Raw genomic sequence first — 11,634 nt, forward strand, 5'->3', positions numbered from 1 at the left:
TCGCAAAGCCAAATAAAAAAGTTTCCAATGGCCAAATAAAGCAACTTTGCACATGCCAGGTCCAGTTTGGGTCAACAGAAAATAGATAAGATAACTTTTACACACACACACACACACACACACACACACACACACACACACATGCTATATACATACCTATGTATACATATATACATACCTATATATACATATATACATATTAATCACTGTCCATTTTGAATACATAGCAGAAAGAGGAAATCTGAGAGTTCACAAGGTTGATACTGTGTGGAACATGGAACAAAGCGGTGACTAAATCTGGGTGTTCTGCTTCCGACACCACAAAGCCTCCTCCCAGAAGGTAACAAGGAAAAAAGGACATGGAGAGGATGTGTAGCAGATGCAATCAAGTTTAGCTTGCATCAACAGAATGCACCATTCCAAACTATTGCTGTGAAAGGACCTCTAGCAATGGCCTCTTCTTGTAAAACCTGCAAGAGTGTTACAGTGAACAACACACGCAAGAGGTACATTCAGGTTTAGACTGAACAGTTAAATTAAAAAGAAGAAAGGCAATTCAGACAGGAGTCACTGCTAATAATAAAGAACCTGCTCTGCATATAAGAGAATCCTGGTTTAATTCCTGGAAGAGGCCCCAACTTGAAAACCTAGGGAGGCTTTATCAGATAGTATTTATATTGAAGAATTAAGAATCAGATCTGGCCAACTCCAGTTTTCTATAAAGGATGCATTGCTGGTAGGACTGGACCGAAGTTTCATAAGATTAATTTTTATTGCAATCATTGGAACAACAGCATTGTGCAATAATTAAAGATTACAGCCCCAAAATGATCATAAGGCCAAGAAATCCCACAGCTGTAATTTATTGCCTTAATTGGGGAATGATGATAGTGAAAGACCACCAACCCCCTTCCTCTCTTCTTCAGGAAATGTACATAATCTGCCTATTCTGTATGCTCACCCAAGTTACACAATTGTGTCCACAAAAATCCCACAAGTGAGAAAGCCCTTTTTTGGAGAAAAGCATCAAGCACTTCCTCTATTTCATATCATTCTCTCTCCAACTTTTTCTGCAACTGATGAATATGTCCTTGGAAGTAATTGCAGTAAGAAATCCATGATAAGGTGATCAGTATTCAGCTAGTAATTAGCAGGAGCCCTCTTCTTAGCTCGCCTGAGGCCCACCGGGTAACCAACATCCCACTTTAAAAATAAAGAATGACACAATCCCATACTGCCTTTACTGGAAGCTGAGGTTGCCAATGATAAACAGGTTTGCCTCTTGGCTGCTGCAGCTCAACTTGGATGGAGGGGAGAACTGGAAGCAAAATTGTTATATTTTAAAGAACAGGCACAATTTGTTTTTGTTTTTTTTTTTTTAAAAAATCACTATTTAAAAAGGAGTTCAATATTTTCTTTCAAAACCGTATGGCTTAAACTCTTTCCAAGAGTTCACTTAGGCAACCAGAGTATTTCGACACTCCCTCCAAAGGAGCATTTCCAAAGTACAGCATTTGGCAGCCCCCCCCAAGAAATCTAAGTCAGCATCTCCGTCATCAGAGTTCACACAACTTAATACAAGACAGTAAGCAGCAGCGGTGACTTACAATGAAACAGCCCTTACCCTAGCCAGATTCCAGTCTTCCAGCTTAATAAAAAAAAATAAAACCCTGCATCCCTTTAAAGTGTATTCATACTGATGTTCATGGTAAAACAAGGAGTGGGGGAGGAAGCGAATAAGTCAGAACCAAGAATTTTCACTTGAGACTGAGGATATGAAGGACAGGAAGAGGCTATTTAATTATCTTCCCAAAGCTGCAAAATAGGTCTATTTAAGTTACGGATTAATAGCAGAATTTAGGCCAAAATACAGAAGTTCTATGTTTTCAGATTGGAAAAAAAGTAAAAAAAAAAAAGATGGATGGTGGGGATATTTCTATCACTAGCATTATCTCAACTTCCTCTCTTGATCTAAAGATTAAAAATATGAGTTAGGCATCACTGCATGCCTTGGAATGCCATCCAAGGAAGACTTACCAATGGCACAAAGTGTTTATGTAACTTTTTTTTTTAAAATAAACTTTTTAAATCTGTCACCTTTTTCAAAAATATAACAGCCACAATGCTTGCCCTCTATTAGCCAATCAATCAGTTTACTATGGAGGGCCCAATTGTTCTTTTCACACTGCTAACAGCAGCAGGAAATCGGTGAAATGTTTCCCATGGCCAGTGTCCAATGAGAAAAGAGAGCCCTTTACAAGCTACAATCCTCACATATACTCAAAGCACTTGAGTCCACTGCTATACAGGATAGGCTCTTCACACTGCAGTCCTTGACCAAGACTTGGGCAACCCCCCAAACTCAGCACAATTGAGCAAGGAAAAAGGAAGCTGCCATCCTCATGGATTTTTATTTCAATTATCTCTACACACACACACACACACAGAGAGAGAGAGAGCTCATTGTTATTGCTCATTCTCCCTTTATGCTACAACATGAAAGTCGAGGAACCTGTTCAGGTCCTCCTCATGTACACCTAATAATGGAAAATAGAAACAAAATAGAAACCAAAATTTCCCTTTAAAAGCTGACTTTCCAGGAGCATTTTTAAAAATCTTTACTTTTTCTAACATTTGGGAATCTATTTATACAATTTAGCCACATACCCTAATTCAAATTCTACTTTCCTTCCCAGAAGTTATCAATACTGTTCTTTAAACACATTTTAAAGCATATTTCTTTCTAAGGTATTCCAACGAAACCCGACTAATTATTTAGATATTTCTCATATTTAGTTTATTCAAATCTTATTAGAGTTAAGCACTTTTAGGGAGCTTTTGCTGGCTGGGGGGGGGGTGTAACAAGGGAGTGTCTAATTTCAACAGATCCCCAAATCAATCCATGTGCCAATCACTTCATTCCTTTAAATATTTATGAAAATAGCCTTTTCACTAACTTCTATGGCACATTTGGAGATAGCAATAAGGAGATTTGTACCTTTATGTGTCCTGCATCCATTTTAAGAGAGCCTTCTTGTTGAAAGAAAAAAAAGATCCCCCTTTTAAGAGAGTTCAATCAATTCCGAAAATTCAAGTCCTATATTTTGCACTCAACATCCCAACTCGTTGTTTAATTTCCAATCAACGATCAGTTCTCTAATTGACTATTTAAAAGGTACGACAAACTGTTTTTTTATTATTACCTTCTACAGTAGCACTTTAGCCTTTACCTAGAGAGATTTTTGCCAAGCTACATCTTTGATGTTAGAAAGGAGAAGCATCGAGTGAAAGGCATAAACATTTCCTTGGTATATATTTTTCCATGGTCGGTTGCTCAGTTTTTACTCTGAGCTGAAGCAAGACATTTCCCAGAATGGTATTTATTTTTTGATTGGGGGGAGGGCAGAAACCCTGCCCTTTTCACATTTTCTTACATCTAGATTTGCTAGAAAAGTAGTGTTTTTCTTTCTTTCTTTCTAATCCAGGTCGTTTATTTTCTTTTTGTGGCAGGGAAAAGATTTCATCAGCAGCATTCCACACTCCTGCATGCCCCTATATTTTGGAATAAGGGCTCTGTCCTTAAAAGAGCCATTTGTTTCTTGTTGAGGACATCTTTCTTCGAAGACTAGTTTTGAGGAGAGAGGGTCCCTCTTCCTGCTCCCTCACCAAATTAAGGAGAAGGGGAGTCCACCTTCCTTTCCTCTCAAACGCTGGGTTGGTGAGGGAAAGGAGCCCCCCAATTTTCCAGCCACCACTTTCCGAGCTCGCATTAAGAGGAGGCGGCTACTCCTCTCTTTCCCCCCCAAAACCAACTTCTCCTAATAAGAGGGGAGGGTCGCTACCCCGCCCCTCTCCCGGCTCGAAGACCCACCTTGCGTCCCTGGTAGGCCTCGAAGGCTCGCAGGGCCGATTCAGTCAGCTTGACGTGGAAGACAGAGACTCGTGTGCCGCGGCCGAGGCGCCCGCAGGACAGCGCGTACCCCCTCTCCGCCAGTGCCGCCATCTTGGGAATCTCCGCGGCGGTGGCGGCGGAAGCCCCTGGGACACGCCCCCTCAACCAGTATGGAGCAGAAACGCCCCTGTGTAACGTCATCTAACCGCGCGACGGCAGGCTTCAGCTGCAAAGTACGACGGGAAGTGTAGTGTACAACTTGTTTTTGATTGGCTTATGCTATAGGCGCCCTCTTCTGGTACGTTTTTCAAACTCTCCATCATCGCTATGGCCGGGAACCGTAGCCACAAACTGCGTAAGGATCACTTGCCGCTAGGCATGCGGGGGGGATGTAGTCTTTTTGGTTTTTGCAAAATGTTTTTCAATTTCACTTCTGAAGTGTTTTAAATTTAAGGCAACGCTTTTTACGGATTGGAGTGGCGGCTATGAGTAATGTTGCTTTTATAGATGTCAAATATATACAGGTCTTTTATGCAGAAAATCTCCTAAAGAATTTTGTGCCACTGCCTTAAAAGTAGGCAATGACGTTACCTTTAGTGGATGAAGTTCACGTCATTAGATGAATGGAACAAATTATTGTGCAAGAGGTAAGGGCTACTGCTGTAGAAGAAAGAAAAATGCGATGAGATCAACAAAGCATCTTTTTGCTCCCCTTAGACAACTTATAAGACTTTTAAATGAAAATGGTTCATAAACATATTCATGTATAATATGAAATGAGGTGTATATATTTACTGCACATAACATTTTCAAATATTCACAGAACGGTGATGATTAATAAATTGATTGTCATATTGAGCATTATGATTGCATTTTTTATACTAATGAGTTTTCAGTATTTGAAACTGACGATCAAATACTGCACTGACACATTTGACTCAAACAAATTGGTGAATACAATTTGAAGTTTGCGTTGATCGAATGTTAATAACACTTTGATTAATAGGAAAGCCTTAAATTCTTACAAATACAATATTTATTTTATCCTATTGCAATTACTAGGATCTATTAGAGAGTGGTGATAAACAACTACATTCCCACGCAAAGAATTCTGGGGAACGCCCCCCCTTTTCGCTGTTTTCTAGACAGAGGGGCGTGGTGACAGCGAAGACAGACCATTGGTTAAACGCGCCTACCAAGAAGGCGTGGTTATTCAAATAAACTTCTTGACATCAGCCGGCTGAGCCGGCTCTATTTGGGCCACCGGATTTAGGCTGCTAAAATAGGAACAACCACTAGATGGCAGCAATCGCCCTGGGATAGAGGGTGAAGCTGCTACCGCTCCTTCCCTCGACTCTTAGCGTTCGCAACTACAAGCTAAACGAGCTTTGCCATTCTATCCGGCAGGGAAAACTGACATGACCCGGAAGATATCGCTGCGAATCGCCTCCCCTGCTGCTTAACCTTTTCGTTTGACATATCACGAACCGCAAGGACTTCAGTTTCAAGAAAGAGTAAGTACGGGTGTTCGGGTCGGGACGGGGGCGGAGGGAGGTATTAAAGCGGAGGAAGGCAGCGACTCGGCGCCTCACGCGAGCGAAAACCGGCTGCTGCAGACTCAGAGTCCCGGCTTCGCTCCCGTTTCTGCGGGATGTGGTGAACCTGCGCTTCGAAAGGCAGCCCCGCGAAGCCCGGGAGCGGCGGGGAATAAAGAGGCAGAGCGCATGCTCACCAGTCCTCTCTCTGCTCGGCCTCCTTAAAGTCCCGGGAATAGATCGTTGCTTAGCCCCAAAGATGCTTTTTTTTCAAACGGCAACTGGGCTTTCTTTGTTTTTTTCTGGAAGACGTTTCGCTTCTCGTCCAAGAAGCTTCTTCAGTTCTGAGCCAGAGCTGAAAAAGCTTCTTGGATGAGAAGCGAAACGCCTTCCAGGAAAAAAACAAAGTCCAGTTGAAACAAAAGCACTTCTGGACAACCATGACCTGGATGACTGGGAATCTCCATAGACGTTGTTGCTTAGTCTAGTTCAGGGGTCTTCAAACTTGGCAGAATTCCCCCACCAGCATTTAAGTTGCCAAGGTTGAGAAACACTAGTCTAGATAACAGTAAGAAGCCCTCTGAACATGTACAGGGACTGCTTCTCTGTTGGTAGCCTTTGTGAAAGTACATTATTGCTTTTGATTAATGTGATGTTACTGTACTGAAGGTGGTGTGATGAGGGTGGGACAGGTTGTGCGTCAACATTTCTCCATTCAGAGAATGTTTACTTCTTGAGCTTCTCCGGAAAGCCCCTGGTGAATCCAGACCCTTAGATTCTCAAGACAAAGGTAAATTGCCTTGTCTTCTTTTCTTGTCTCTCCAGAGAAGTACTAAGAAATTCTTCCTCTTAGTAGTTCAGTTTATGATTTATTGATTAGTCTATAATACCATATCAAATCAAATAAGGGAAAATAATACAGCATGTTGAAATATGAAAAATATTCACATAATGAGGTAAGATCCTCTTGACAATTAACCCCAATTTGATCTAGATAGGAAGTTCTCAGTTGAATGGCTTTAACTATAGAGGTGGCAGTCTTTTTTTACTGTTCATGTTTTTGTATCTTGGATGAAATAAGATAGATTATTGATGGGGTCCTAATAAGTTATCTGTTAGCAACTTTAAATGCTGTGCTCTGGTTGAAGCATTTAATTGGCAGTCAGAGTAACAACGATGCAGTTTGTAGTGTGCCACATACAAACGACCTCAACTTAGAACCATTCAAAGTTAAAACCGCACTGAAAAAAGTGACTTAAGACTAGTCCACACACTTCTGAGTGTCACAGCATCCCACAGTCGTGTGATCAAAATCTGGGTGCTTGGCAACTGGCATGTATTTATAGTGGTTGCAACATCCCCAGGTCACATGATCACCATTTGTAACTTTTCCACTAGGCTTCTGGCCAGCAAAGTCAATGGGGAAAACCAAATTTGCTTAATGACCCAAGTTATTCACTTAACAATTGCAGTAATTGTAAAAAAGGTCATAAAACTGGATATGACTGCTTAACAACTACCTTAATATCAAAAATTCTGGGCCCATTTGTGGTTGTAAGTTGAAGATTATCTGTATACATATCCTCCTTGGATAGAGTACTTATGAAATTAATTGTGTTTTACCATAAAGTCAGGGAGCTCAATTTTTTCTCTGGTTAGAGCTATTCCTTGGCCCTGTGTCACTATAGCCCTTAATAACATTAATATTTAATTTAAAATATTTAAAATGAATGTTTTCATAACTTGAATGCAGTAGTAGAAATACATTACAATCATAGCTAAGGGTAGGAATAGAATAATACCAGCTTAAGGTAATAAAGCCTTGCCTGATTTGCTACCTTTCTAAATGCAGGCAACAGGAACTCCCCCTTCTTTGGGAAGGGTGCCACAACTGAGGAGGCCCTACTCTGGTAGCCACCTGTTTGTTCGTAGGTAAGTAGGCTTCAAATTGGCTCTCAGAAAAATAACTCAAATTCTCGAGGTGGCTTTACGGGCAGGCAGTCAGTCATCAAAGGATTAACGTGATCCTTTCTTCATCATTTTATATTAGTAGTGAAACGCTGTTAAGTTGGATACTCCTGTGATCATGTGGACAAAGGCTCAACATTGTTGATCACTATTTTATAACTCAATAGTTCTTCCAAAAACATTCCAGTAAACCCTTTGTTCCTATCCATACTTAATCAGAGGTCTTTTCCTTCTATGCTGTTTTTTAAAATTCTTGTGCTGTCAATTTTAAAATTTGCAGGAAGGAGGACATAGGCCAGGACCCAAACAAACAGCATCATGTTTATTTAAATTGTCCCCATTAATTATTTACAACTTCGGGGTCATATGTCTGACAATGGGGTTGCTTTCATAGGCAAGTTTAAGCATCAGCAAAGGAAGGTTAGAATAAGAAAATCCTTATGCAATAACCCAAGCAAAGCATATGCTAATCATCCTTGTAGGGCTGTCAAGCAAGAGAGGAATTCTTTGTACCATTCAGAGCGTAAGAGGAAAAGCAGAATAAAAAATTGACCTTTACAATATTTATTTATTTTTTATTTCTTCTTTTCTCTTTCCCAGATTTCTGCTGTTGGTGCACAAAGTATGACCTCTCTCTTTTGGCAGCGTCGAATCTCGTCTGCTTTTTCCACCCCATGGCAACAGATTCTTAACTCCTTTCGGTCAGCAGAGTCTGCCAGTGCTTTCCAAAGCATTCCTAAGCCAGTTGTGCCCTGGAACTATCAGCAGATTCGTCCAAGAGCCCGGGGCAATGAGTACCAGCCATCAAATATCAAGCGAAAGCACAAACATGGATGGATTCGACGTATCCGCTCAGCTAAGGGGATCGAAGTGATCCTTCGAAGAATGCTGAAAGGCAGGAAATCTCTGACTCATTAAAATTGATACTGGTGAGACCCTTTCAAACAAAGTTGGAAGCTTGACACATTAGTTCTTTTTCTTGCTAGAAAATGCTACAATGTGGGATATAGTTCCACATGGCATCCTTTACACACGGGTGATTATAGTGGTTCCTATTTTGGTTGTGAATCTAAAATTTCTCCAAGAAGGAATATAAACCTGTTTCAAACATCAAAATAAACATGTCCTTTTGTTTTTTTAAAAAAACAGTAAGATGTAAATATTAAGTGTTGCTATTTTTCTGGAAATCTTTGTGTTCCTCCTATCATATAATTGGTTTTTTTTGTTGTCCAATTTAAATCTTGGTTGTCATGGAAAATTCAGACATTCACAGCATAATACTATGGAGAAGTTTGTTTCTTGGAATGATGGTTGCATAGTTGTTTTACAAGAAAGAGGAACCTTCAATAATGGGAAAGCAAAGCTTTTTATCGAGGTTGAAGGCTACAAGGTGGGAAGTACTAAGGATCAGTTTGGGGGTAGTAGGCAGGTCCTTGTCTGTGTACCTAGATTGTTAGATAAAGTGGCTTTTTCAGGACCTTTTGTTAAGGAGATGTAATATTGAGATAATCAAGCTGATTGAGAATGGAATGTTAAGGACTTTCTCATCTTGCATATGTTGCAGTTCCCTTATTAAGGCTGTCCTTGGGGGATACTTGTGAATTGGTGAGAAAGCTTTTATTGTTTCATTTTGATGGGATTGCAGGGGGCAGGAAGGGTCAATTTGGGTCTGAGTGGATTAGGCAAAGAGAGGAATGGAGTTGACCCTAGTCACACTTAAAAGAGAGTGAGAAAGAATGCAGCTTCCATTTAGTTTTCTTAGATTTATTTTCTCCATTTTCTCCATGGGGACTATTCAGAATCATGCATTTAAATAAAAGGAAATTTTGAGAAGCAATTGCAGTTGAGATGTAACTCTCTCCCTTATATAGCAGATTCTTTCCTCATTTGATGGTTTTATTTTTTTTTTTACACTGGCCTTCCTCCCAGAGGAGCTCTTATAATCATGACTTATCTATCTTTTTTGTAAAAATATCCAAAGCAGATTACAACAAAATTAACACCAGGATTAATACTAGACCAGGGCTAGGCAACCTTGACTCTTTTATGACTCGTGGACTTCAACTCCCAGAATTCCTGAGCCAGCCATGCTGAGGTGAAAGAGAGGTTTCCAAGCTGAGCCATGCTGGCTGAGGAATTCTGGGAGTTGAAGTCCATGAGTCATAAAAGAGCCAAGGTTGCCTACCCCTGTAACTAGACCAACAATCAAGCAATAAACAATACCCCAATCAAGAAACTACAAGGTCACACAACAGACAACAGCCTGCTCTAAAGATCTACCAAGAAGAAAACAACACTCTTACCACTCTTACTGACAAGGCAAGTCTCTCTGTATGAACAGAGAGCAAACTCTTCTCCCTTCTCCACTAAAGATGTTACCTAGTTTGAGTAATGAAACATCTGCAAGAAAACAACCAAGCTCAGAGAGCACCAAGGACTCCCAGTTCAATCCTGAGCTACAAATATTCTCCTTACTGAAGAACCAACTCTGGAGAAGGCTCTAATGCAGGGATAGGCAACCTTGGCTCTTTTATGACTCATGGACTTCAACTCCCAGAAATTCTGGGAGTTGCCTACCCCTGCTCTAACGCTAGGAAAGGTGGTAGGAGAGAGAAGAGATTGACCAGCAGGAAGGGAACGAACTTAGTTACAATGGTGATGGGGGCACTGCTGGAAGGCCTGAAAGACCGTTAGAGATATAGATTATCATAGAGAACATGTATGCATGTAGGCACTAAGAGGCAACATTGATGTAAAGGCATATATTCAATAAAGAATCCTCTAAGATAGGGGTGTCAAACTGCTGGCCTGCGGGCCGGATGCATCATAGCGAAACCACGCCCACCCCATTGCTACTAATGACAAAAAAGTCGTGATACAGCATGTCATGTGACATTGCAAGTTTGACACCCCTGCTCTATAACACCTTGGAGCCTAAAGCTAACAACTTAAAATAGAAGCCAGATTCATTTAACAACCATGTTACTAATATAACAATTGCAGTGATTCACTTAACAACTGTGGCAAGAAAGGCTGTAAAATGGGCAAAACTCACTTAACAGCCGTCTTGCTTAGCAACAGAAACTTTGTGATAAATTGTGGTCATTAGTCAAGGAGTATCTTAAGACAAGACGTGTGATCTGAAAAATATCTGTTCTGAAGCATATTAACTGGAGAAGCAACTTATGACCATTTTTCACACTTGTGACCACTATAATAGCTCCATGGTCACATGATCAAAATTCAGACACTTGACAACTGGCTCATATTTATGACGTTTGCAGTATCCTGGGGTAACATGATCACTTTTTGCAACCTTCTGACAAGCAAAGTCAATGGGGAAAGCCAGATTCACTTAACAACCCTATTACTAACTTAACAACTGTGTCAAAAAAAAGGTCACAAAATTGGGTAAAACTCACCTAACTGTCTCACTTAGCCACAGAAATTTTGGACTGAATAAATTGAGGATTACCTGCATCTTTTTTTTTTTTTTTTGTTCCCAATCTAATCTATAGTTCTGGGATTTCTAGTAGTAATCTAAGTGCTAACCAGGTCCATCCCTGCTTACTTTTCTAAGAATAATCAAAACTGGCTACAGGCTGTTTATCTAGAAAAGTCTGCACACCTATGTAACTGTAATCCATAAAACATTATAAAGGCAAGTGTGATTAATCTCACTCTTCCTCCCCAAAGGCCTGGGTGAAAATAGGTGGTTATATATATCAATATAAGTAAATAACTTCCTTGTTACAAGATGCATCCTGGAATTGTGCAGTTTAAGTAGACAGACTGGAGAATAATAGCCCTTTCCCAGTTTCCTAGAAAATATGGTATTTTACCTATTGTCTGACTCTGAAAGTCCTTTCTACCTATCAGAATTCATAGCCATTGGTAAACTAAATTCTATACGTGTTTCTAGTCCTGTTTTAAATCATCTAAACTGGTGGCCATTACCAAACTCATTGCAACGTGTAGTTGTAGAGTTAGATTTCAATATCTATTTTCAACAGTAATCAGAAAATGCCTCTAGAAATTGATAAGCCTGAACAGACCACGAAAGACGCCTCCAGTTTTACCCAAATATATCCTTCAAATCCATTGAACTACAACTCCCAGAAATCTCAAACGAGGCAAGTGATAAACACTTAAGATTTGGGGAAGGTTGGGTTTCTGAAAAAGAACGATTCCCTTTTCTAGACGGACTACATTTCCCATGAAGCCACCGAGGAAGCCCGT

The 11,634-nt window shown here is 40.3% G+C and overlaps 2 protein-coding genes across 3 annotated transcripts in view; one reads left to right on the forward strand and one right to left on the reverse strand.

The window, feature by feature from the left end:
• The window catches only part of ELL (elongation factor for RNA polymerase II), a 57,136-nt gene extending 53,085 nt beyond the window's left edge, over nt 1–4,051 (reverse strand). The window contains exon 1 of the mRNA XM_039334697.1: nt 3,872–4,051. Coding sequence (XP_039190631.1) covers nt 3,872–4,003 — 132 coding nt within the window. The 5' untranslated portion in view covers nt 4,004–4,051. The remainder of the gene's footprint in view (nt 1–3,871) is intronic.
• Nucleotides 4,052–5,266: 1,215 nt separating this feature from the next.
• MRPL34 (mitochondrial ribosomal protein L34) lies at nt 5,267–8,541 on the forward strand. 2 transcript variants are annotated; one of them, XM_039334699.1, is made up of 3 exons: nt 5,276–5,406; nt 7,280–7,359; nt 7,996–8,541. In XM_039334699.1, exon 3 carries the CDS (start codon nt 8,020–8,022, stop codon nt 8,311–8,313), a length of 294 nt encoding a protein of 97 aa, XP_039190633.1. In that variant the 5' UTR covers nt 5,276–5,406; nt 7,280–7,359; nt 7,996–8,019; the 3' UTR covers nt 8,314–8,541. The 2 variants fall into 2 exon arrangements, with proteins under 2 accessions (XP_039190634.1, XP_039190633.1); XM_039334700.1 differs by lacking the exon at nt 7,280–7,359 and having other exon boundaries at nt 5,267–5,406.
• The last annotated feature ends 3,093 nt before the right edge of the window (nt 8,542–11,634 follow it).

Source organism: Crotalus tigris, unplaced genomic scaffold (genome assembly GCF_016545835.1).
Source record: "Crotalus tigris isolate CLP2741 ecotype Arizona unplaced genomic scaffold, ASM1654583v1 scf7180000017633.3093840, whole genome shotgun sequence".
Taxonomy (NCBI): domain Eukaryota; kingdom Metazoa; phylum Chordata; class Lepidosauria; order Squamata; family Viperidae; genus Crotalus; species Crotalus tigris.